Consider the following 26879-nt stretch of genomic DNA (forward strand, 5'->3'; position numbering starts at 1 on the left):
CAGCTGGTTTTGTTTGCCCACAAATAGTTTTACAGCCCTGCGTAATGGAAACCAACAAACAAAACTGATTCTGGCAGAGGCAGAGCCTGAATGGGGACTGCTCCAAGGGCTGGGAGTGCTTCGCTCTGGCTTTGTCAGGCGGGTGCCAGCTTCATGCTGGCAAAAGGAATCAAAGTATGGAGCTGGGGCTAGCGTGTGACCTCTCTTTAGTTTTTGGATGCTGGAAAATAGGGTTGACACAGCCTTCAGAAGAGCTCCCAGACCTTCACATGCATGAGTTTTCTGGTTTGTGAAGGGAAGTGTGAAAGTCTGTCACTGCAGTTAAGTACCTATGTGGAAGGCTAGGACTTGCCTGGACAATCTGGGTTTTCTGGGTTTGTGAATTCTCGTTCCAAGAATCAAGACTTCTTCTATCAGAAGTGCTGGAAACGTGTTTCTGAACCTATTTAGATACTAACAGGCCTAAGACACAAGTTTTGGCATTTGTAACCCAAAGAAGTGTGCTGTAGCTGAGAAACTGCATTTAGAATGGCACTTTTCCAAATTTTGCTCTCAGGGTGATTTGCAACACCCGTACAGATGCCTTGTATTTGTGTTGTCACTGTTGTACTGTGTAGGTTATTAGACTGAAACTGTGAGCCCTTTACAGACCGAAGTCAAGCAGTTTTGTTTTTTCATCCAGAAATGCTTTAGCACTTCCTTATTAAAGTAACACAGTGGAGCTGCTTGTACTGTGTGATGATAATCTCTGATGTGGGAAGTGGGCCTTAAGTAGCATACATACCTATGGAAATTGTGGTTAATGACTTCTGATTTCAGCTATTTTATTAAACAAATATGATGGGTGGGGACAAAGCAGATGAATGACAAGTTAAAAAAATGAAAAGAGACATGGGAAAAGTTCTCAGAGTGCATTGGAAACTGCAGCAGTCCCCCCCAAGGGCTCATGAAAGGTGAAAATCAACTTCAGCTGCACTAGTTTTAGATTTGTATACAAGGAACTATCAAATTTAAATTTTGGCATCTTTTATATCTTATCTTTCCAAGTTAGAGTCATGTAAGGTTGAGTTTATGTTGTGTGGTTGTTTTTTTTAAATAAAGACCAAGACACACTTATATTTCACACTTTTATTAATGCAATTTAAATTAGGCTGGAACCTTTAATTACTGAATATGCCACTTTGGGCTATTCATACAGCTTTGTTGTAGCAAAAGAGGTACCTTAAATTCATCTGTGAATGAATGATGCCACATGCTGTGATTATTTAAAACATAGTGCTTCAGTGAAAGTTCAAATATATTTTATACACAGTGATTATGAAAATATATTTTTTCCATACAATATTTTACTTCTGCTAGCTAGAAAATAAGATAAAGAAAAATAATTCATTTATTTCTCTAGCCCTAGGAATCTTCTTCTGCAACATACACATCACTCAAAGGAAGCGATGAGGTGGGAGACAGGACTCCAAAATCAAAGTATTTCCCTACAGCTGTATTTCACCAAGGCTATAGCGTTGTCCTAGAGACAGCTCAAGAAGCCAGGAAATCCAGAAGGAAAAGAAATCCTAATTCCAAACCACATGGCTGTAGGATTTTGAGTCCTGGAAGTTCATGTAATATGCCTGAGTCAACCCAACTTGAAAATAAGGGAGAATCCTGCACTTCTCCCCAAACAAATCATAAACCTTTCCATAAACTAACCTTTATAGATTGACGGCAAAGCAGCATTTTCATAGCAACTACTGAGACAGTATGACTTCTGTTCAGAGGACAGCAAATCTGCACCTAAAAGGCAACACACTGAAGTAACTGCAACTCAAACCACTGCTAACAGTATTCCATTCTTTAAGTTTTAGGATACATTTGTTCTTAGCTTCCAGTAACGGCTGCATTTCCTTAAATTCAATGTTAGTTGTAACTTTGGGGTATTTTAAGTAAGCATCTGAGGTATGAGTTCTTGATGCACCTTTTTTTTTTTTTTTGGTATAGTTTCTTCATGTGCTTTTTGATTGTATAGAAAATAAATGTTTTGTTAGATGAGAACTAGATTGATACTACAGCAGAAACAGCTTATTAAACGAAGTGCACCACCACTTAAAGAAATGCTGAGAGGCTTTCTGCACTGCAGAAGTCATAGTTCCATATTTGCTCACAGGTAAAGCAGTTGTGGAAAGGGCGCTTTGCCCCATGCAAGAGGCTTTTACAGCCACTTCAAGCAGGCCCAAAGTGGTATATTAAGATCTGGCTGGGGAAAGGATTATGCTCATGCTTTCAAGGATTCAGTGTACAATAGTATTTGCATAGTACATTGAGGCGAAAGGGGTGCCATTTATTCATATACTGGAGTCACGACAGGGGAGAAAGGAGTAAGTGCTGTGGCCCCAATGCCTATCTCTACTTTGGTGAGAGTGGATTGTATTTTCTTACACACATTTAAGTTCCCACAAAGAATGAAACATCGACAGGTACTCCAGGTTGGGAGTGGATAGGACAATTAAAAGCAACAGCATGTTTCTTAGCAGCTGTGATTGATAGTGCAATTTTATACTAACACAGAAAGGATTAAGAAAGCCATACAACTTCTGATGGGGGCGTTTTTGTTATAACTTGATCTGCTGCATATGCAGATCCCTTCAGTGGAAGGCTTCCACAGCACATTTTAGATGATGATAAAGCTGTTCAATACCTGAATTCTAACTACTACAAGGCAATACGTTACCTATGATGACAGTTAACTACTGTTTTCACCCCAAAAGAAAAGAGTACCTGAAAACAGCCTGTGGACATTGTCTAAACCACATCAGTCATTTAATACACTGTGCATGAATGAAGAAACTAACTGTAAATACACTAACTGTAATAACTGTAAACCTGAACTTCGTTGCTACTATACATGAATAACATTTTCTATTCATATTGCAGCTACAGATTTAATAAATAGAATTGCATATATTGTGCTTTATAAATTAAAACGCATTCCAAAGTGAGGCAATGCTAAACAATGAATCTTTAAAAAAAAAAAAAAAAAAAAAAAACCCACAAACATTCTGGTCCTAGAACCAGCCCCCTTCCTCACTCTGTTCAGAAGCAGAAACAGTACCTGTTTCTACCTCTTCAGTTAAAGCTCCCTCCCCAAAAAGTGATCAAAGAGTTTACTTAGGCACTACTGCAAATATAAGTCATCTAATAACCATTACTTCTAACTTAACAAGGGGAGGAGGTGAAGAAAGTCACAAATGTTCTGATTCCTTCCTCTTCAGCATATTCTCTTCCCTATCTGACGCTCTGAGACATGTGCAAAGGTGTCAGCATCTCTTCAAAAATAGCTCCTTTTACATTAGATCCCCTCAAATTAGCTTCTTGTAGATCACAACCTGAAAGATCACAATTCTAAAGAACAAAAGGAAGATTAAGTATTAGTTGAATATGTACAGAACTTTGATCAAAACCTTAACTGTATTTATACAGAAGCCATGTCCACTTCTTTAATTTTAACTTCCTTTAGTGTATCACTCTAGTGTAGTTTGAGTTATTTCTTTTAAGAAAGTGGTTGCTTCTCATAGTAGGAACTGGATTTATTTTTTAAGTTGTTAGACTTACACTCTTTACATCAAATTGCCTTCCAGGAGTTACCACTGCTTGTTAAGCAATGGTAGAAGAAAGCTGCCTCTTGAGATCTCATCATGTACTGCACTGAATGCTTTTCTAGAACTTGAGGAAGAACTGCTACTGTACATAGCTTGAAACGAGCCAGTTTGTCTTTCTACAGCAACAGTGAGAGGAGCGTACAATGTGCCAACAGTTGGGTAAGATTCCATTATTACTCTACAAATGACATACCAGGAGAAAATACAAACAGAACATGCACCTGCACTTCTCCTCAGTGTTGGCATGACCTCACACTAAGAGTTAAGTTTAGCAGTATTTCCAGGCTTCACTTTGGAGAAGATGCAAGCCATTCCTGTGGCTTTGAGACACTGCAAATCCAAGTCTTCAGACACATCTTCCAAACTGAGGCAAGAATGAAATAGGATTTTCTAGATAATCCATATCTTACTAAGACTAACGAAAAGACTACTACATTCTGTCTAGTATGGAGGTAGAGAATCAGCCAAAAGCCAACAATTCCCCAAATTTTATCAGTTGTCTATTTAGTATATAGAATTAACGATAACTCACTTCCAAATCAGTTCCTGCCAAAGTTGCTCCTCTAAGATTACAGTTTTTTAGTTTTGCGTTTTTCAGTGTTGCCACTCTGAGATTAATTCCTGTCATTTGACTGCCTTCCATGTCAACACCTTTCAGGTTAGCACCTAGAATGCAAAAAAAAAAAAAAAAGTCATTTTTACCAAGAAGAAGAGTCAGAAATGCAGCAACTCCAGAAAGATGCTTGCTCAGAGCCATGTAAATTGATAGAGGTCAAGGCAGAACTTGGAGTTTAATAGTTGCATACTCAGTCCTGCATACATGGCCTCTTCTCATGTAAGGATGCATTGCACAAACTATGGCTGAATCTGTCATAAGGAACTTAAAACAAATATGGTTCAGTTTCGAAACAGGCAGAACTCCTTACCTTCCAAATTAGCTTTAAGGCCTGATGGATCTTCAAAATTGCACCCTTTTAGAGATGCTCCTTCTGCATTGGAACACAGCATCTTTACCCCTTGGAGGTTTGCACACTGATGGAGATAAATGCATCGATGAGATTCATGAACAATGCCAAAAATGGTCACCTTGTAGTCTTAATTTCTGTTTAGGAAGTTAGTCTATTAAAGTACAACAGCCTTGTTACTGTGAGACAGTGTGAAAACTTGCCATAATATTACTTCATCGTCAGGAAGGCAGGTTGTCTCCTCTTCCCTACAGAGGGGTAGGATTTTTTTTTTATTTTTATTTTTTTACCTATTAAGATAGCTTCTAAGCTTTTGAAATAATCTAACTAGAATATCAGAAATATTGAAGAACTATGTTTTACATCTATCTGCTTGTTTCCCCTTTCCTTAAAATAAAGGAATGATATCCCAGACTTTCCAAGACATAACAATTCTTACTTACATCGAGCACCGATCCAGAGAGGTCAGCTCTTTCAAGATTGGCACAGCATAAGTTGGCATGCGCTAGGTTGCAACGGCTTAGGTTGGCCATCTTGAAGTTTATATAGCGAAGATCTAGTCGTGAAAGATCTGCTCCACTGAAATTGAGACCCTAAAAACAAAAACCCCCAAAATTACGGAAAATGAGGTGCAGCTCAGACCACAAGAAGTTGTTAAAAGACTCACACACAGAGATGTATGTACACACAGATGTACACAACAGGACCACCTATTCTATTACATAAGACTAATGCAAATGCAAAGCTCTAAAGCATTGGCTTAGGTTATTCAAGCCAATCTTAGTTACATAGAACAACTTAAATTGTTTCTCAAGGAAACCTTCAACCTCAAGAAGGAAAGTGGTCCAAACAGAGCATTCAGATTTCCTATTACAGTCACTCTGCCACAGCTTGGACTCAAAATTCAATTAAAAAGAGAAGGTGGGGAACCATTTGAACTTTGTGTTATTTATCACATGGTGCTGCAGGATATTTTACCACCTGACACCAACACCACAGAACGAGACAAAGTCTGCATTTTCATACCTGACATCGCAGCTCAGACTTGGTTGGGGTTGCCAGCAGGAATCGCACAAACTCTTTTCGAGATATAGGAGAATGATCCTCTGCTGGCTGTGAATTCTGTTGAGAGAATTGTTTAAGAGCTAATACAGATAGGACTAAGTTATATATTGCCTGGAAGAACAGGAGATGCACGTTCATGTATAAAAGCAAGCAACTTACCTTAATAGCTATTTCTAGGTGCTCAATTAGTGAATCGATACCGAAAAACCTGGCTTCTTCCAAAACACCTAACAAAACAAAGCAGTACTTGTTAATTACAAGGAGCCGTTAAACAAGATACCACTCTTCCCTTACTGGCCAAGCAGCACACAGCCACACCAACAACAGACCAGAAACTTTGCTAATCCATCCTTAGTATTGGAAGAGCATCAGTTCCGTCTAATTTCCCCACTTGTTAGAACTCTTATTTAAGCTACACTAAAAGAGAAACAGATCACTTGCTAAAGTTGAAGGAATCTCTAACAAATGCATGAACTAATAAAACTGTCAGCCACACACAGTATGCTACATATAAGCAGACAGAGGAAAAGCGAGCTTGCTTGTGCTAAAAGGAAAAAATGAATCAGAGAGGATGTTTCCAACACCAGCATTAAGTTAAAGATATCAAATCCAAAATTATGGCCAGATATTAATTAAGTATGGGATGTTTAATCCTCTCAAGGTAAGCTTAAACAATTTCTTAAACCAAAGGTGTGGAACTGTATTCCTCGAGAGTAAAGTCACCATAGAAAAATCCCAAACATTTAGATAATCATATAAAAAGTGCCAGTGATTTCATCATGTTTACTGGAGGGCATAGTTTGACTTCTAAAGAGTAATAATTGAGGAGATGCCATCCAGGTAATACTTACCTAGCAAATTGATGCCATCATTTACAATGAGCTGTCCGTGACGCAAATAGTTCAAAATTGGCTCAAAATACTCTGGACTGCGGTCAATTAGGAATGCTCCTCTATGATCTTGCTTATTTCCCCAAGCATCTGTTTCCACAAAACACATATCATTAAGTTTGATATATTAATAGAAAAGCATTTGCTTCAGTTTCAGATTGTTACTGCCAAGGGGGTACTTTCCAGTTGCAAGGGTGTTTTTTTAGAGAAAAGGAAGGAAAGTAACAGTGAGGGGACAATATCCCCTTACCTCTAACTCTCTCCTGCTATAAATAACTAGAGCATATTTCACCACATGCATAAGAACCATTGCTAGAATAAAAGCAGCATTAAGATTTTACTCTGCCCCTGCTTTGTACAGTGTTTGCCCATTGATCCTGGTGACAAAACATCAAGACACAACAAAAAGAGGAAAATCTAAAATAAAAATAAAAAGACCCCAAACATATGAACAAGAGCTTCAACTTGACAGTGCCTTTTACCTACTCTGCTAATTTGTTAGCTTAAAAGGTGAATTTTATTTTAAGACACTAACCTTTATCTTTAAACATGTGGGCCAACATACTGTCAGGTTCTTTATTCACCAAAGTGCTCCTAGAAAATAGAGGCAGTGCAATTTTATTTTTACAGTGGAAAGTTTAGCTGAAGAAACACACTTGCTGGTTGCAACGTATTTCCTGCCTTTGGCAGCTTGAGGGTAGTAACGGTGTGCAATATAAATTCCAACAGCTACAACACTAAACTGATTTAATTTCATACAGTGCAATAACAAAATACATTTCTGACCTCAAAGGTATCTCAAACGTATTTTAAATACAAAGCACTTAGTTATCTGAAATATTCCAGGGATAAATCCAGGCCCGTTCAGGCTTTCTGCCAGTTTTACCACACATGTAAACTGTTGAATTATTGCAAAACTGCAGTAGCAAATGCCTAATACCAAAAAAGCTGCAGAGGTCAAAGGCCTCCTACTAAACAGTCAATGATTTTTGTAGCTCTTTCTCAAGAGCATCCAGAGCCTCACCACCTAAGCCAGCTGCTGTAACCACTGAAATCAAGTCCTTCAGAAGCCAAACTAGTCCCATTTTTACCGTGTCGTGGTGAAGTATCGGCCTCCAACATTGAGTGTTAACCAGTCTGTGTGCGATCCAGTTAGTTCCTCGTGAGGTCTCGCATCAGTCTGAGGATCTACACAGGTGAGAACACAACAATTATTAGAAAAATGGTGACTATTTCAAAACCCTTCATGTGATAACAGATATCTTCTGAAAACTGCAGAAAATTATTTTTTTAAATTCACCTAAAGCAAACCAAACCCTCTTTCCATTAAAGAAGAGGTCAAACAAGAATTACAGAGACTTACCAATGAATGGTTCCCCTTCACAGACAAACAGAACATCATCATCCCTGAAAGAGGGAAGAGAAAGATAAGAAAAAAAAGATTAAGCATAGATCTTTTTTCATCTAAATGACAGTAAGACCCCTTCCTGATCACTTTCAGATAAATGATAACCAGTGGCCATTAATTAGAACTTCAGTATCTGATTTTTGTCCTGATTTTGCAGGTTCCTGGGGACTGCAGTACTGTCAACTTCACTAGAGATGCTACCAATAGATATCTGTATCCATCAGGTAGGAATCACTTTTGTTACTCAACAAGTTTAATTTTAGAAGAGTTACTTTTCTCCCCACTCTGGGTGGATTATACCAAACCAAAACAACGCTACAGTTTGTCTCCTTTTCAAAAAAAAAAAAAACCACAAAAAACTCATCCCATTGCTGAAAGAACAGTGGGACTTTGCTGGTGCATTCATTGCACCCTGAATCAACACAGAGGGATGTTAAAAGGCATAAAATGCAGCTCGTGTCAAATTCTGATTCACCAAAATAGAAACGCTTTGAAGTTCCACAGAGAGCATTATTTTGCCTGGAGGTGAAAGCACCTTTGAGGATACTGGCTGGAAATGGTGAGATCTGTTTTGACAGAAAGCTCTTGTTATTGATTAAGGTCAGAGCACTGACAGGCTATTAAGTCTCTTAGTCCATGTCCATGATTTGAGTTTTACTGGATAAACCTTACCTAATCAACGCGATATCATCAATGAGTCCGCCTTTTCCATTGTAAACACTGGTCGCCTTTATTCCCAGCTTATTACTAGCCACAGACAGCAAATCTGACAAAGTGCCATACACGGCCACGACCTGGGGAGGAGAGAGGCAGCTGGAGACCCCCTTTTGCCCAGCTCTGCCCTTTCAGGGCCCTCACCCCCTTCTGACAGGGGAAGGAAGGTGTTCCCATGCTAGTTGTGTGCAGGTTGGGCTCAACCTGCACTGTGATCACTCAGGAGATATTACTACCACGTAGCTTTTAAAGAAACCAGCAAAATTTCACAGAATCATTAAGGTTGGAGAAGACCTCCAAGATCACCCGGTCTAACCATCCCCCTACCACCACTGTCACCACTAAACCACGTCCCCAAGCACCCGGCCCAACCTCTCCTTGAACACCCCCAGGGATGGTGATGCCACCACCTCCGTGGGCAACCCGTCCCAGTGCCTGACTGCTCTTTCTGAGCAGAAATGTCTCCTCATTTCCAACCTAAACCTCCCCTGGCACAACCAGAGGCCATTCCCTCTGGTCCTGTCACAGTTACCTGTGAGAAAAGGCCGACCCCCAGCTCCCCACAGCTTCCTTTCAGGTACCCGTAGGGAGCAATGAGGTCCCCCTGAGCCTCCTCTTCCCCAGACCAAACACCCCAGTTCCCTCAGCTGCTCCTCACAGCCCTTGTGCTCCAGGCCCTTCGCTGCCCTTCTCTGGACACACTCCAGCACCTCCACATCCTTGTGTCAAGGACCCAGCACAGCACTGCAGGCGCAGCCATTCTGTGGCAGGTAGAGCAGCTTCCCCCCTCTACCAGCAGGACCTTGGAGTTCTTCTCCAACCCCAGTTACTCCCTGGTACCTTGACTCCCTTATTCCAAGGTGCCTTACTCCATGGTTTCCTGACCCCTTGGCTCTCTTATTCCATAAATCCCTGGCTCCTTGGTCCCTTATTCCCTGGTTCCTTGGCTGCCTTATCCCCTGGCTCCTTGGTCCCTTATTCCACAGTTCCCTGGCTTCCTGACTCCCTTATTCCATGGTTCCCAGGCTCCTTGGCTCTCTTATTCCATAGATCCCTGGCTCCTTGGTCCCTTATTCCCTGATTCCCTGACTGCCTTATTCTCTGGCTGCCTTACTCCCTGGTTCCCTGGCACCTTGGTCCCTTATTCCCTGGTCCCCTGGCTTCCTGACTCCTTTATTCCCTGGCTCTTTGGTTCCTTGGCTGCCTTATTCCCTGGCTCCCTGGCTCCTTGGCTCCTTTATTCCATAGATCCCTGGCTCCTTGGTCCCTTATTCCCTGGTTCCTTGGCTGCCTTATCCCCTGGTTCCCTGGCTCTTTGGCTCCCTTATCCCCTAGCTCCTTGGTCCCTTATTCCATAGTTCCCTGGCTCCCTGACTCCCTTATTCCCTGGTTCCTTGACTGCCTTACTCCGTGGTTCCCTGGCACCTTGGTCCCTTATTCCCTGGTCCCCTGGCTTCCTGCCTCCCTTATTCCCTGGCTCCTTGCCTCCCTTATACCATAAATCCCTGGCTCCCTGACTCCCTTACTCCACAGTCCCCTGGCTCCTCGGTCCCCTGGCTCCCCCTGGCTCCCCACGGCCCCCCTAGTCCCCTATCCCCTGGCTCCCTGCAGCCACAGTTCCCTGGTCCCCTGACCCCATGGCTCCCTGCCTCCTCAGCCCCTCATCCCCTCATCCCCCCGTCCCGCTGCCCGCCCCCCCCCCGGCCGCACCTTCCCGTTCCGGGGGCTGCCGTTGACGAACAGCGTCACCCGCCGCATGCCGCCCGCCCGCTCCTCCCGCTGCACGAACCCGGAAGCGCGGCGCCCGAGCGACAGCGGCCGCGCCCAATCGGCGCCCCGCCCCGCCCCGCCCGACGGCCAATAGGAGGAGGGGAGGCGGGGCGGAGCGCTGCCGGCTGCCAATCAGCGGAGGAGAGAGCTGTGGCATTTGCATACAGTGGCTCGACGCCGAGCGTGGCCTGCGATTGGCTCGCCCGGTCACGTGCGGGGCGTCAGAGGGGCGGTTATTTCAAAGCGGTGCTGCGTCCCGGCTGTAACGGTTCTTGATCCTTCCGCACGGAGCTTGTCAAAGAGTCCCCAAACCCTACCCCCTCTACCGGCTCCGGGGGACGGGGGCAGCGGCTCGGCTGGGTCCCGATGTGGTCGCTTTGTCCCCGAGAACCTTGGGCCGCGGTGACTGCGGGCTGTGAGGGAGGGGAGCCAAAGGAAGGGAAGGCGCGGAGGGATACGCGGTGGGGCGGCCCGGTTTGAACGCGAGAGGCGGGCGGCGGCGGCGGTGAGGCGGCTGTGAGGGGGGCGAGGCGCTGAGGGGATCTTGAGGGGACCCTGAGGGGAGCGGGGGGCGCTGAGGGGACCCTCAGGGGACGGGGGGGGGCTCTGAGGGGGTCCACTGGTGCTAAGGGGCCCATGAGGGGTTGGGGGGCTCAGAGGGGACCGCGATGAGGGTTTTTGTCCCTGCAAGGGTCGCCATGGACCCCTCGCCCAGCCCCGTCTCTGTACAACCCCCGGGAAGGGGGTGTCAGGTATTGCTGTGACTTGAGAACGTGCAGGGTTTAACGGCTTAATTCCTGCTCCGCAGTATACAGAAAAAGCATGCCTTCGTGGGGGTGAAGTTTCTGTCATGTTTTCTTGGGTTCTATATGTTTAATCTTAAAATGCAGGAAACCAAGCATAAAAGGCATTAGCGTCTTTAACTTCCCCAAGTTAGTCTTTACTAATGCTAGCTAATACTTATTGCAACGTTTATTATAGCAAAGCAATCACGTTGTGGTTCACATATTTGATGCTAACGTGAAGTTTGTCATAGGGTAAAAGTGCAGCCTCCTAGTTACTTACTTGTGAGACATCTGTGGTGAGGTGACAGGTGTGTGTTTTTATTTTTCTTCCCAGCCTTTTTATGTCTTTTTTTTGTGTAGCTTTCTGGAGATGCTCCTTTCCTTTTCCACCCATGCTGATAAACCCCTCGCTATAGAAAAGTCCAGGAAATTCTGAGTTTTGATAGTAGTTTGAGAATGGTAGTGGACTCTTACTGAATGCCTATTAACATTTCTTATTCTCTTTGATAGGGAGCTGTCATTACGGGAGAGCAAAGAATGACTTAGTGTTTCATTTGCCTCAAAATCCATGACTAACAATGCACAGACTATCAAAGCTTGTAAATGTTATCCTGGAAGTTAGAGGTAATGAGAGTAGAAACACTGAAGAGAAGGGAGAGACCTCTTTTTCTGATCTATCAAAAGACCAGAAGATTTGCAAAATGACTGAATCAAAAGCCACAATGGCATCTGAGAAGGAGAATTTAAGCGATGGGAACCAAGTGTGGTTGCAAAAACACGCCCTGAAATACTCCAAAGTCCTAGAGAAGGAATCGTCCCACAGCAGAAAGGATGCTAGCTGTCCGCTTGCAGAATGCTCTGTTGATACACTGAAGGGGGATGTGCTTGGTGAACCTTCCTGGTCTTTGAACAGCATGGAAAATTTTTCAAGAAGTGGACCCGGTTCATTGGGGGATGAATACTGCTTGCCACCCAACAGGGACAAAGCGGAAGAAAAATCCTATTGTGGAATAGTGGAGAAACCAAGGAGGAAAATTGTTGACTTTGCAACTGTAACAACCGCTGAATTTGGGATTACTCAAGAAAGTTTTACTAGTCCACCTATAGGTAAGGCTGGAATGATTCATGTCCTGTTGTCCTTCTCAGAGGGACATCTGGAGGTCATCTAGTGCAATCCCTATTAAAAGCTTCAAAGTTTGGCCAGGTTGAGATTGTCTGGCTGAGTTTGAATATATCCAAGGACAGGAATTTGATTCAATTCTCTATTTGCGCTCATTCCCTATTCTGTTTTTTTCTGTCTTGGTGACAGAACCTTTTTCACAAAGGAGTTGAGTAGTAGGACAAATTCTGCAAGTATTGTGTGTGGTTCCTTAACCTGCACTTGAAAAAGTTGAAAAAATTGAAAAACGGCTGAATTTCTCACTTATGTGGTTTAGTTAAATGTAAATCTTGCTTTTTGTCCTCTTTTTTTCTTACGTAGAAAAAGAAAGTTCTACATCTTATTTTTCTGATAGTTGAGCAGAGTTTTAGAATCTGTTTTGACTTGGTTGAAAGCCTGAAAGAGAAGGAAGGTTTCCTAAGCTGAGCAGCTAAATATGGCTGTTTCCGTAAATAACACAAACTAATCTTTAAAAAAACAAAACAACAACAAAAAAAAATGCCACAAAAAAGCTGTAAGTATTCTGCTGTAATTTTTCTTCGTATTTTTTTTCCTTTTGTGTCATTTTAGGGAAGTCTCCGAATGCATTAAAGTTAAGACGAAGATCAGCGATTGGAGTACGAGGGTCACCAGAAAATAATGCCCTTATTCAGTACCTTGCCCAGCAGAGAAGCAATCGGCAAAAAGAAACTTTTACACAGGTGAGAGTCTTGCTCCAGTGTCAAAAGTGTTATTTTAGTTCCCCTTGGAATCGATGAGTAAGACTTCAAATTTAACATATGCTGACAGAAGCATATGTTTAAATCAGACTTTTAAAGTTAGCTTTTGTTATTTCAAACATAGACTGTGAGAAAACTAATTCTGGAAATGGCCTAGAAGGAAACAGCAGATTACTTGATATGGTTCATTTTTAATTTTTTACCATATAACTAAAGCAGCAGCCAGATAAAATACAAGATTTTCTTTTTCCCTGGGTATGTTTTATGCCAAAGTATAAATACAAAGTAAAAAAGCTCATGTCATCTTAGAAAAAGTATCTCATGACATTAATTTTCTTTTAGCCTGCTAGTCCTTTTAAATTCACCAAGTCATCGAAGAACAAAATCACTGTCTTTCAAACACCTTTGAAACCAGTGCAAGAAGCTGAAGGGCAGAAGAACTTCCCTGGACTCTCACAAGAGTCTGGCACTTCTCAGGAAGCAGACTGTTGTAAGTTAATTGTATTTCTGGTACAAGATTAATCTTAAACATTAGGTCTTCCGTTAAAACAAAACCTTTTGCTTAATGCAACATAATATAAAACAAAAATGTTTTCCTTTACAAGGGTAGACAATGGTTTAGTTATGTGTGTTTGTTTTTGGTTTGAGGGTTTTTAAGCCTGTCTTATTTCTTAGTGCATCCTGAACAGTGATTTCTCAACATATCTTGAAGAACATTTAAGACTGTTTTTCATGGTTGTTCTCTTAACCTTACTTTCTAGATTTATGCCTTGTCATGTACTTTTCACAAATCTTACATTCTTTTGGTGAAGAAACACCAAAATAGCATTGCCGGAAAGATTTGAAGTTTGCTGTTGAATTGTTTGTTTTTTTATCACTGTAGCTGAGAACCAAGTACCATTCACAACAAAGCACAGTCTGGATCAGCAGAGTGAGAAGCCTGTGTCTGACTACAGTGGAGCTGATTTGAAAGAAAATTTAAAACAGAACTTGAGCTATGGTAGTAAGCCTGATTCCAAGATGTGCACCAGCTTGTCTTCACACCAGGATGTGACTGTCACTGAACCTGCTCTTTCTAAGGTACTTACACAAATGTGGGCAAAGAAAAATAGCGCAGCAAATCTCCCTTGGAAGAATTATTTTGTCTTATTATGACAGGTCAAGGAAAGCAAAATCTGGTGTGGACACTGATGTTACGGACGATGGGGATGCTACAAGCTGTCCTAGTTAGCAAGATTGTTCTGATAATTATATGGAAATTATTATATTAATAAGATTTAAATATTTATTAATTTATTTTGAATACAAAACTGGCACTGTGGGATGTCAAGTGCACAGATTTGGCAAATTGCTTTTTGCAGATGTCAAAACCAAACCTACTGCTCATTGGGATGGTTTTGAATGCGATTTTAAATCTCTGCCTTGTACGTCTTTGGCAGTTGTTTGATATTCCATGTAAATTAATTCATCCTCATTTCCATTTATGGTACCTAATCCTTTTAAGTTTTTAGCCTCATTATCTGGGGAAAACTAAAACAACTCAAGTAATGGATGACTGAGGAAACTGCAATCCTTGTTTCTGCTGGGATTAAAAACTAGTTAATGTGTTTTTACAAGGCACCATTTGCAAGTAGTTCCCTCTATCTTTGGCCATTGAGACTGATTTGAAGAACTTCAGGTTCTTTGGCCAGATAGGTGTGATCTGTGCTATTTGGATTGAAAGGTTCAGCATGCGGGTGAAAAATATTTTCTGCTATATTCAACAACTGTTTATTCAGTTGAGGATTGAGAAACCTCAGTGTGTTTTAAGAATGTCAGTTGATACTTCCAGTGCTAATGGATGAAGCAGTACTTTGGCAAGTATCCCTTGTATACATTAGAAATGAGTTAGTGAGCATACAGACAAAAACAGATAGATGTCAAGTACTTCACAAAACTCAGCAGGTTATTTTATCTCTTTATTATGTCGTGAGAGTGTGTATATGTATCTTTGTATTCTTGTAACTTTTTCTAGGAATGGGCTTATAAGCAACGCAATCCTATTGAATATTCAGATGCAATTCTCATTAGAGATATCTTAGAAATGAGCCATGGTAAGAAGTTTCGTTGTTATTATAATCTTGTTATATTCTTACTAGAAACTAACATATATTTGGAAGGTGGAGCAGGTCCTTTTGGGTGATATGTTAGCTATGTGTTACAAAAAGCAAGTTCAAACAGATACAGAGTGGCAATAATTGTTTAAGAATTTCCCTTGATTTTGCTAGGCCACCCTTAAGGAAAAGTGTCACTGAGCACTTCATGTCTGCGAAGCAGAATGTGCAGACTCATGGGCAGAGAGAAATCCCAGTGTGAAATCTTACCCTTCACGTAACGCTCCCATTTCATTTCTGTTTTTAATAAATTGCTCAAAGTATGAAAAAAAAATATGGCATAATAGTAGCAGAAATTCAGAAAATAATTGATTTTTTCTTGATACACCAAGTGAAATTGCTGAGAAAATCTATTGATGTGTGTACATCTATAGTTAAGATTGCTAATACTAAAGCCTTCTCAATTTTACTTCAGTCTTCAATTTTCACATCTGTGTACTTGCTCTAAAGATTTCAGTCCTGACCATATCAGTAAAGTCAGAAGTAATGTCATATCAGACCTATACAGAAAGAATGCTAATTTTGCAGAACTGGGCCTGGAAATCCATGATGAAAGCAAGCCACCTGTCACACCACTACGAGTGGGAAGTGCTTCATTAAATAAATGTACACAGAGTGGCTCCCAGCTGCGATCTGTGCTGAAGAAAACACCACCAAAAGAACTGACGGATTGCATTAAGGTTGGTCTACTAACTTAGGTGGTGTTGGGAATGCTAAGGCTTGGCTTAGCATTTGATTTGAAAAAGGACAATCTTTAATTATGTAGTACTGATTAGATGATTTTATCACTTAAATTTTTATAGCAATACTCAGCTGATACTGTTGGCAGTGGAGGAAGAGAATCTCTCACAGTCTCTGAAGTAAAAATCTGTGAAGCATTGCAAACAGGTCTGACTCCGTTTTTATGGGTTTTCTTATTTATTTATTTATTTTTGTGGTGGTGGTGTTGTAAATAGAGTATTCCTTAGGATGATGGGGTCTTGCCTTTTTTGCAAAATCTGAAGAATGTGAGTTCACTAAGCAGTTGGTGTCTTTTGCTACAGTAGAGAAAACTGAACAATACAGCTGTGAAAGGCCAAAGAAGAAAAAAGTTACTTTTGGAGAAGATCTCAGCCCAGAAATATTTGATAAAACTTTGCCTGCAAATACTCCCTTGCGCAAAGGAGCAACACCAGGCCGTCATCCGGGATCACAAAGCAATAGCCCTTTTACAAGGTCAAGACTCGTTGAGGAGCCATTACCCCAGCCAAACTTTGATTGCGATGATGTAAGTTGGTTTAAACTACAAAAATAGCTTCTTACAGTCTCCATGAGCATTCAGTATTTTAACTTTTGTTTGCTCATCTTAAAGCAATGTGTTGAGCCTCTTGAAGAGTTACGAGAGGATTCTGTTGCTGCAGAAGACCTCTCACCTGTTGAAAATACCACAGGTAACCTTGAGTTGTGTTTTTGTCATTAGATAATGCAGCTTTCTGAAAACTGAAAGGTGACGGTTGTGGTTTTTTGTTTTATAGAGGTGATATTAGTACTAAAAGTTAAATGTTCTTGCTTTCTTCCAGAGGTCACTGGTGTAGCTGCAGAGTCTGCCTGTTGTTTAGGTAAAGTGGATGTTATTTCAGCTATTATTCCGTGCAAGTGGCTGATCTAATTAGACTTACTGCTTTAAATAATTTGGTTTACTATCTTAATTAAGATATTGCAATTTTGATGTTTTTAAAATAGCAAGCAACACAAGAAAATGGAAAGGGGGATATACGTTTGTGTGTATGTCTCTCAATGAAAGCTTTACAAGCACTGATTTTGTTAACCAAATCCTCCCAAGTTTTGTTTTCTTCTGTTCTGATTTATGTTGTAAGGCAAGCTGTTTTTTCTTTAATCTTTCCATATTTGATAGTCTTAAGTAAGATTTTATGCATAAAGGACTAAGATCTAAACATGCTGTGCATAATGTTAAAAACTGGGTGAATAATTTCCTCAATGTGTTTGGCCTTTTTTGTTGAACTGAACCAATATTTCTTTTTTCTTCATATACAGTAAAAGAATCTGGCGAATCTTACACAATGACAACTCGTTCCTCTAGTAAAAGGAAGGTAAGTTTCTTTAATGTTTTTTTTTTTTTTTTAATCATCTTCAAATAGGGATGTTCTGTATACCTCTCGAACGTATATCAGAGCTTTTGCAGCCTCAGATAAAAGGATTGCATAGATCCAGGTATATGGAAATATCTCCCCTTAGTGCAGCTTAGGAAATCTCATTTAAGTTATTAAAAACAGCTTTGCTTACAGTCTGATATTTTAAATTTACGATTTCCATTTAATTTTGCTGGAACTTTTCCAAATAGTCCAGCCACAGCAGAAAGTTAGAGATATTCATATGCTTTAATTTCATTTTCATGCTTATGGGCTTCAGTCATGGAAATCTAGGAAGTTGCATTCATTGAACATTTAGGAGAACAGAAACAGTTTTCTGTCTAATTTTTCTGTTAGGTTTAACTTTTTTGAGATATTAGAGTGTGTGGGAGAGGCTAGTAACTTCAAATTTGTTCTGCAGCCTCTGATGATTCTCTCACAATTACTGAAAATGTGATTTGTGTTCCCAAGTCCAGTGCTGAAGATCTTCACTATAACAGTGAATTGTCCACTAGCCATAAAACAAACAGACAGCATCCTACCTGTATCTCTTCTGGTTGCTGGAATTTTAAGGTGCATAGGATTTCTTGTACAATTCCCATAAGAAATGCTTTCAGACATGCTCCAGTGTTGTACAGTTCTAGAATGATTTAATGGAGGGGGAAGGAGGGGCAAAAAAAAAAGGCAATTAGAAAAGTAGCCCATCTTGTCAGAAAGAACTAACTGAAGATGAAAATTTACCATATTCTTATTAGAATATCCTTTTTTCTTAAAGGAGAGCTCTATTGTGAAGAGACAACCTCTGTAAATCTTAACTGCTGAGCGTCCAGCTTTTATGACTTCATAGATGAAATAACAGACTATTTGCAGTGGGATTCTTACAGCTGTTGGACTGTGTTGCTTTTTAGAAAAAGCAAACATGCACCTGCACAGACACACATACACATGTGCCCCAACAACTTAAAATTTCATGTTCCTCAACAGTGTAGCACCACTTCAGATGAGGTTGATCTTAGTATCCCAAGAGCCACGAGTGCTAAGAATGTTAAAGATACCAAAAATTCAAGGAAAAACAAACTTCAAAGACCAAAGAGTACTACCATATCTGCTGCCAAAAAGACACAAGTAAGTGACAGCCTGGTGAATAATAAATTTTATTTCTCTATCCAGATGTCTCATGCAGTTAGTTTTTTCTTGTGTGTGTTTTTTTTTTTTTTTTTTTGTGATTATTTTGATGTTTGTAGTAAAGATTTTCTAAAGAGTGTTTTGTTTCCTGTTGCTGCTGGTATTCTCTTCTTCATGTCTGCCTTGTTTTCCTAGACTTTCTGGCATGCCTGCACTGCTTGTTAGGGCTGACTAGCAGGGCTTTAAACACTTGCAGGGCAGAAAGGGTACTTCAGAGACGAAGAGCAGAACCATTGCAAATTCAGGGACACAAGATGAGTTTGTGGTGCTTCTCTTAGCAACTGTGGACAGTTGATAATTCTTTGAACTTCCCCCCTCGTATGCCAGTTTGTTTTAAGTGTTATAAAAGTGTGAGACTTCTGAAGGATTTGAGCTTTTTGTATATTGGAAGGGAAAGCAAGTAATCCTTTTCAAACCGGGAAGATACAAATAAGCATGAAAGAAGAATCTGTAGTTTTGAACTGAAAGACTCATTTTTTTGATTTCCAGATTTGGTTAAATGAAACAAACAAAACTCTAGTATCTAAGAAGTAATCCTTCTTTGTATTGTAGCTTTTAAATTAATGTGTAGATAGCAGAATAAGAAGGACCTTAATTTGAGAGAAACAATTGTTTTCTCTCAAAATCCAGTAACAAAAGTTATTTGTTGGAAAATATTGCAAAGGATCATCGTAATTGCATTGTGCTCTGTTTGGTCTTCTGCATCTCTTCAGAGAACAAAACATGCAAGCTCTGGGAAAAGAAGAAAGAGAAAAGTTAAAAAATCTTTGTATGGGGAAAGAGAAATGGCTTCTAAGAAGCCTCTTCTGAGCCCTATCCCTGAGATTCCAGAAGTTCTCTCTTCTGCCTCATCTCCAAGCTCACCAAAGGCAAATGCACTTCCAGGTAATGTGTTTGTAGTTTTGTTTTGCCTTACTCATTCTTTTTGCTTCAGTAGTTGTTTACAATGCTGTTGATAGTTATCTTCACTTCTGTACATAGGTAAAGAGCACAGTATGCGTTTTTCAGTTTTAATGGCTTCTGGAGTGGAATGAAGGAGAAATAAATGTTAGTCTGTAATAAAGCTCAAAGCATCCACTAGATTATTAGTCTCCAAGCGCATCACTTCAACTCTTACAGGACTCCAGTGTAAAGCAGACAACAAAAGAGACTCTGTGTCTTAACTGCAGACTGATGTTTTCATAGGCTTTAAAAATGCTAAGTGATGTGCAATAGCACTGTGGAGAGGCTTTTTTGATGCTGATTGTGTTCTGGAATGCTCATTTAAGAGGTTACTGTTTTGTGAGTTTGTTTTAGTACTTTAGAAATTGATTTCATACATTCACAAGGAGAGTCAGGTAACCATGTGTTATTCTGATTCAGAGGATGCATTTTTAGATTGGAAATCCAGCAGTGGTCAAAAGGATGTTCAATGGAAGCAAGCAATAGAAGGAATGAGAGGGGAAAACATCCCTGATGCTCACATGTGTCCAATCTCTGAGGACCGGGATGTTGAAGAAACCAGCAGCCCTGACATTACGGTGTTTCAGGTGTCAGATGGTGATCTGAAGTCAGTTTCTGGCCCTGATCATAAGGTAAGTCATCTACTTCAGCATACTACTTGAAAATAAGTTTTGTTCTTGGTGTTATTACATCCAAAAAAGTAATGTTTCTGGGAAGGAAAAAAAAAGCTAGCTGTTAGTGGTTAAACATTGGAACAGGCTGCGTGAAGAGGCCATGGCATCTGCATTCTTGGAAGGAAGTGTTCAGAACTTGACTGAACAAGTCCTCAGGCAGAATAAGGTGGCCCTGTTTTGGATCAGGTTCCTGCCAACGTGCAGGGCTGTGTTTTTTTTTTTGTTTTGTTGGCTTTTATTTTTGAGAATGACTAGACTTAATGAGGAAATCTGTAGAAGTTGTTTAATTGTCAGCTGTTTTAAACAAGTTTTATGTGGATTGTATCTGCCTGTAATTTATTTTTTTTTCAGTTTCCAAGCATTGTACCAGACACAAACTATGTTTCTGACACATATCGCTGTTTCCAGCAAGCTGAAGAGACTGAGTGTTTAAAAGAGGAAAAAGGAGGTGATTGCTTGATAGAAAATGATAACTTACAGGGAAATTTCCCAAATAAGGAAGAGTGGCTAACAGGGCTAGAATTTCCAGAACACTGCCAGCACACTGGCATACATGAGATTGCCCGAAGAACTGGCCGGCCACCAAAAAAATCTTCAAGAGGTAGAGCAAGAAGGAGAAGCAGTACTGTCTATACTCCTCCTGTTGAAAAGTTTGATTTTGAAACAATTGGAAATGATCTTCCACTTCCTTTTAATGTGGAGGAAGTCTTATCTGTTCCTCAGCTGAAAAATGACTCCTCAGAAGGCCGAAGGAGGAAGGGGAGCAGCAGTGAAACGAGCAGGGTGAGACGCAGCATGAGGCTACACAAAGATGCAGAAACGGAAGGACTGGCGTGGATTCAAGTGCCCAGTGAGATTCTAAAGAACCCTCCTCTGGTAGCTTCTGGTTGCAAAACCAGGAGAACGATAAGCACGTGTGTCCTCACAGAATCTGAGAACATTCGCCACACAGAAGAAAATCCCATCCAGTTTGCAGCGCCAGGGAAGGAGAACAGTGACCCTGTTAATCCTGCTAATGGTCCTTGCAGAAGGTGGAGGAGGAAGAGCATGTGTGTACCAACGCCTCAGGAAACAAGAACTTGGTCTCAAACCCGGAAAAGGAGCGTAACAAATTCTGTGCATAGCAAGGACAGAAGGAACCAAAGACTCTCTGAAGAAGCAGAAATACCTGTTGAAAATAAGGCTAACACTTAGTGAGGTTTCAGATACCTCCCATTTTCTAAAGTGAAGGTCAGTATTAGATTCTTATAGTCTCTGTTGGGAGTGCTATTTAGAAATAAGAAGTTCCTTTTATCTTCCACTTGCTTCCTTCCTCACTATTTACTCGCTAATTTCCTGGGCAACTTAGAACTGATTTTCCTTGTTTTGATGACTAAAATGTGTACAAGGATTGCTGTAGGGACTAGTGATTTTTTTTTCAATATACAGCAGTAAGACGAAATAAAAACTTGTAGATGGATGCATAAACATTACTTATGCAATGTGCTTATAGTTGTGGCACCTGCACAGCAGTGTGGGTTTTCTGCCTGTGAAACTGAACTGCGATTGTTAGTCTGGTTTGTTTCACAGGTAATCTTGGCACATTTGCCCTATTCACAAACGCACAATCAATATATGAAGTTGGTAAATGGAGAGAAATCAGAAAACACGTGACATTGGGCAATTTTGAGTAACAAGGTTGATAACTAAAAAATATTCTTATAGTGAAAAGTTACTTTTTTCTATGAATGGGAGTTGATACTAATCCATACTTTGGTAGAAAGGACTTTTTTTTTTTTCTTGAAAGAGCAGGACTCAAGCTTTGAAGTCTAATCAGTGTACATAAAACCTGAATTTGTCTTGAGTAATCAAACCGTATTCTAACAGATCCCCTTTTAGCCAGAATTGTTCAATGTCTTGATATTTCCCTTGGGCTAGATCATTTTTATAAATTATTTTTGAAACCTGTGTTCTACATTTTAAAAGTGCCATAAAAAAACTTTAGATTTTCAGGGGAAAAAAAGAAAAAGAAAGAAACAGAGTTTGGCTTGAAGGGGAGGAGTGTAAAGCAGCAAAGCTTTTACCTTATGCTGTAGAAACTTAGCTTTGCCTTGTCATACCAGAAGGGCAGAGTTTCTACAACTAAGGGCTAGGAAAGACCAGAAGACTGGTCTTTTTAAAAGAAATAAAGAAATCAGTAAATCTGGCAAAACATTTTTTAAAACTTCATTGTTATATACATTTTTTTTTTTAAATGAAATTGGCTAAGGGAAGTGAAATATTCATCATGCAATAAAGCTGCATTTAATTTGTCATCTTTACTGTGTGTGTTTTATTTACACTGCATAATGTTCAGTAGTTGACCTGTCATCTTACTGTTTCAATTTTTCTAGTCTGAACAATAATAAAGCATGATGACTGTAGGTGGTCTACTTAAACATTTGCTGTAGCTTTTGTTTTTCATACTGCTCTGTTTCCGCCCTAGTGAAATACCTGTGCCAGCTTTCAGGAAATAGATTTCTCTTGAAAATTTTCTCTTCTGTGACCTTGTTTTTACCATTAGTGGTGTGGAATAAAATGTTTTATGTACTTGGCTGCTTTTATAAAACTTAAAAACAAACAGAACAATTTCATGTTTATGCATGTTTTACTTTTTCTCTACAGACATCATCAGTTTTTCCCAAGACAAGAACTCCTAAGTCAACTTGAAAGGAACTCCACTAATTAAATGCTGTTCATCTTGTACTGCTATAGAAATATTTTGGAATTTATCAAAACAGTCTCCTTCAGGTTTTGTTTTGGTATTTGTGTCACAATGAAAATTTTCGGTTTGGAAACAGGATGGCAACAAAGTTACTTGGGTTAAATTTTGTGGTGATAGCAGTATGTTGGCTTGCCAGGAGAGGGCAGTCTGACATGAGTTTTTGTGGTCATCACTTACTTATCTTGAAAACGTACAAAATCTTTGAACAAATGTTAGCTGAAATTATAATCTAAAGTTATGTGTGATCAACACTGACTAATAATAGCTGCTACTTCTAACATTCAAAAAAAATCAGAACAGCAAGTGCACTAAGTACTAAAACTTATGCTAGAGAGGTGAAATGCTTATGTACTTTATTCAGATATGGCTTTCTATGTGGAAATCACATAGCACTCTTAAACACAGCAGGGCTCTGCAGTTGCTGCAGAGATGTTAGGGTTTACCTGTAACATCACATCAGTGTTTACCTGTTACATCACATCAAGCAGTGAGGGAAACCTCTGGAGACTGTGGGTGTCAGATCCTGAGTATCAGACTCGAACGGTCAGGTCAAGTACAGAAATGTCCTGAAGGAAGGAGGCAATAAACTAGCATATGGACACGAGAGGGCTGAATCTCCAAAGTGCTGCCTACAGCCTGCTTTTTGTGGTGCTGCTGTCCTATGCATCAGTCACGGCAGCGGTGGGAGTGTGTTTTCCCTCGAGGTTCCTTGAGTGGATGTGTTAAGTGCACTTTAGATATGGAGTGTAAGTAAAATCAGAAATAGACGAGCAAGGGTAAGGAGAAGGAAAAACGAAGCTTGCATTTGCCTCCTGGCACAACTTGGTTGAAAAGGGCTGAATTATGTATAGATGCTCAATGGCTGTTCGCGTGGCTTGTGTGAGGGTAAGGTTCAAACCTGCAGAGAAATAAAGGTTACAGTAACTGAATTTAATCTGGCAAGGACTTGAGAGGAGACGAGTCTGCAATTATGCAGGGCCTTGTTGCAGGAGGAGGTTAATGATCAGTTCTCCATATCTATACTGGAGGCGACAATAAACAATGTTTGTAAATTAGAAAAAAAATATCTTTTTAAGCAGTAAGAAGCAGCTCCAGCACCAGAGATGGCTGAGCACAAGAATACATTGCCTTGGGAAGTTGTGAATCTCCAGCACTGGAGGCTTTTAAGATTAGATTAAACAAACATCTGTCAGGAATATCTGTCTGTGACTTGCTCTTCTGAGGAAAAGCATCTCTTGACTCCTGGAATAGTGTAACCAGAAATTTGATGTCCGTGCTGCTCTGCAGGAAGAGTGACCAGCAGAGTGACCGGAGTTTCTCCATTTCCAGTTTTGCTTTTCTAAAACTGAGTTTCCATAGACCTTTGAATGACAGCAGCTTCACTCTCCCCATTCAGTGAACAGAAGTACTTTGAGTTGGTCTCTTGTCTTTGTTCCTGGGTGAGGGTATGGGAATTAAAATTCAGGTATATGTGCAGATAAGTCCCAGGATTCGAGAGATTTTGCAGTGGTAGTTGAGTTTTCAGCTGGTAATTGCAGCACTACCTGGAGCAGCCTTTCCTGGTGTTCTGTCAGGTTGGATTAGTCACTAATACCACCGCCAGTTTTACTTGTGACGTGGTCATTGGACAAGAATGCTCCAAATCAGCATTGTACAACTGAGCTGTGTTTTAGTTTGATCATCACTACACGATATGTTAGACCAGGAGCTATGCAGTCTCCTGTTTTGAAAGCTAGCCTTTGTAGCCTTCAGTTTAGGTCACCATTTCAACTATTTTTAACTAAGTTCTGTGTCAAGTTTGTGTATTTTAGTGGCGTCTGAGGAAATTTGTGGTATTGGATGTTTTTACCTCTCATTCACTTTCACTACTATTCTAAGGGGAAGCTTTTCTCTCTTCAGAGGGTTATTATAAAGACAGGTCTGTGTATTCAGTAATGATACAGCTAGTAATATATTACCAATATATTGCTTTGTTTGTGCTTTCCCATGAAGTGCAGTCTTAAAGTATTCTTGGCTATTCAGGCAGCTGAATATGTGGAAGCAAGAAGGAGTACATCACAGCTGGGATGGTCTTCCCATAGACTTGCATTCTATTAGTCAGTTGAGAATACAAAGAGCAGTAATACTTCACGTCCTGACTTCAGAAAGTGTTAAAGGGACAGATTAGGGTCTCTATTACTATTTTCCAGCAGTTATTTTATGCCAGTGTTTTGCCACAGTGAAGATGCTGACTGATTACAGAAGTGGAGACTGCATGACCAAGTTTTCTTCCATGTGATTTAAGAGAGTTCAAACAACTTTCTCAACCTGGCACTCATTATAAGCAGGGGAAAGAAAATAAGGAGAATAGTATGTACTATTTTTATCATTTGCTGATAAGCTCTATTTGAAAATAATTGTAAATAAAAAGCTGAAGACATGAAGGTTTCTCTCTACTTGCTACTGACCAATTTGGCAATGGAAAGGGGAATTGAAATGCCTGAGTGTTGCATATAAATTTCACTACTGTATGTTTATTTACTTGTGATAATGATGTAGTTGTTTAGAACTCCACTGTTTTGTGCTCTAGCTCCTCTTCCTGACTCTGAATCCTCTAGCACTCTTACAGTTTACTTAGACCTGGAAAGAAATTAGCAATGAAGTGATCTATGCACAAGGAAGCAAACAGAAAATCATTGTTAGATCTGTATACAAGGAAATGGAGAGAGGAAAAAAAAAGCCATTGATGTATGCCAAGTATAGTTTAAGCCTATAGAAACAGGAGCGGGCAGTGAAGAAATTTAATTTTCAAGCTGCTAACAGGTATGTAAGTGATGGAAATCATTTTAAAAACAAACTGTAACGTGTGGTTGAATATTCCTTCCAATTGCACAATTTTTAAATTAGGAGGTAAACACTGCAAATCACAATGTTTTAACTTGAAGTAAGGTAGTGCCTAACTCCACTGTGTTCCTGTGGAAAAAATGAGGTGGTGCCTGTAACTTATAGACAAGAAGGCTAATGTATTAGTTTTGTAATTAACTCGTGTAAATTGTGCATAACAGAGCAATTAACTACTTTAACCAAGCTTTGGAGGGAGACGAAGAAAAACCTGTGTGCGCTGGGAATGAGGGCATGGAACATATTCCCTAACTCAAACCTGAAAAACCTGGTGTTAGTCTTGGGTTATTTCCAGTGACCCCTTGACTCCCATCTTCCTGCCCCCTGCACAGATTTGGAACTGGTCAGCCATTTTTGTTTTTGGAAGGGAGAGGAGACAGATATAATGAATGGCTTTTATTGTGCAATATTTCAAAACCTTTTTGACTGCGTTCGGATGGGATGGAAAATGTTCTACCCTGTACTGTAGCCAAAACAAACAAAACATATTCCCTAAACCTGGATGTGTGTTTCACTCAAACTGGCAGTAGTTAGAGCTCTACTCTTAAACAAGAATTTAGTTTGACAATTTTTAGGCCTTGTTCAGCTGAATGTAACAGCCAAAGAAAATACGGGGGAAAAAATTAAATAATACACATATTTACAGCTTGCAGGTGGCATTAATTTTTGCAGTTCATAGTGTTTAGTTTCAAGAATCCCTGTTAGTTGGGATATATTGTAAATGTTAAAAAATATTCTTAATTGTCTTTTTTTAAATGAGTTTTCGCTTTTTTTTTTTTTTATTTAATGAAAATAGTCATTCTGAAGGAAAATACATTTTATGTAGCTCCCTGATGGGTGATAAATAGCTGTGATTCAAGGCTTTAAAAGTTTAGGGTCTACCAAGAAACTGAAAATTCTGCAAACACAAGACCCAGCAATCTAGCAGTAAAACCTCTTGACAGAAACCTGCTAGGGCCTGGCTTCCAGCTCCACTAAAGTTTAGTTTAAATACCCTCTTTATGGTGCAGGCTTACTGCTGGTTTTTGGCATCGCCAGTCAGTTCAGT

At 40.1% G+C, this 26879-nt stretch overlaps 2 protein-coding genes across 2 annotated transcripts; one reads left to right on the forward strand and one right to left on the reverse strand.

Annotated features, from left to right (window-relative positions):
- Nucleotides 1–1118: 1118 nt before the first annotated feature.
- KCTD9 (potassium channel tetramerization domain containing 9) lies at nt 1119–10492 on the reverse strand. Its single transcript, XM_082779625.1, has 12 exons — nt 10403–10492; nt 8651–8772; nt 7934–7977; nt 7662–7758; nt 7106–7164; nt 6532–6660; nt 5840–5907; nt 5642–5737; nt 5059–5208; nt 4577–4682; nt 4183–4316; nt 1119–3393 (listed from the first exon to the last, which is right to left on the reverse strand). Exons 1-12 carry the CDS (start codon nt 10448–10450, stop codon nt 3277–3279), a joined length of 1170 nt encoding a protein of 389 aa, XP_082635751.1. The 5' UTR covers nt 10451–10492; the 3' UTR covers nt 1119–3276.
- Nucleotides 10493–11575: 1083 nt separating this feature from the next.
- CDCA2 (cell division cycle associated 2) lies at nt 11576–24626 on the forward strand. Its single transcript, XM_082779633.1, has 16 exons — nt 11576–12354; nt 12977–13107; nt 13468–13615; nt 14009–14205; nt 15140–15218; nt 15807–15958; nt 16082–16166; nt 16322–16545; nt 16630–16708; nt 16838–16876; nt 17313–17368; nt 18392–18532; nt 19306–19477; nt 19955–20166; nt 20560–21438; nt 22852–24626. Exons 1-15 carry the CDS (start codon nt 11826–11828, stop codon nt 21400–21402), a joined length of 3087 nt encoding a protein of 1028 aa, XP_082635759.1. The 5' UTR covers nt 11576–11825; the 3' UTR covers nt 21403–21438; nt 22852–24626.
- Nucleotides 24627–26879: the final 2253 nt, after the last annotated feature.

This window comes from Aythya marila (genome assembly GCF_965140915.1).
Source record: "Aythya marila genome assembly, chromosome: 26".
In the NCBI taxonomy this organism is placed as follows: domain Eukaryota; kingdom Metazoa; phylum Chordata; class Aves; order Anseriformes; family Anatidae; genus Aythya; species Aythya marila.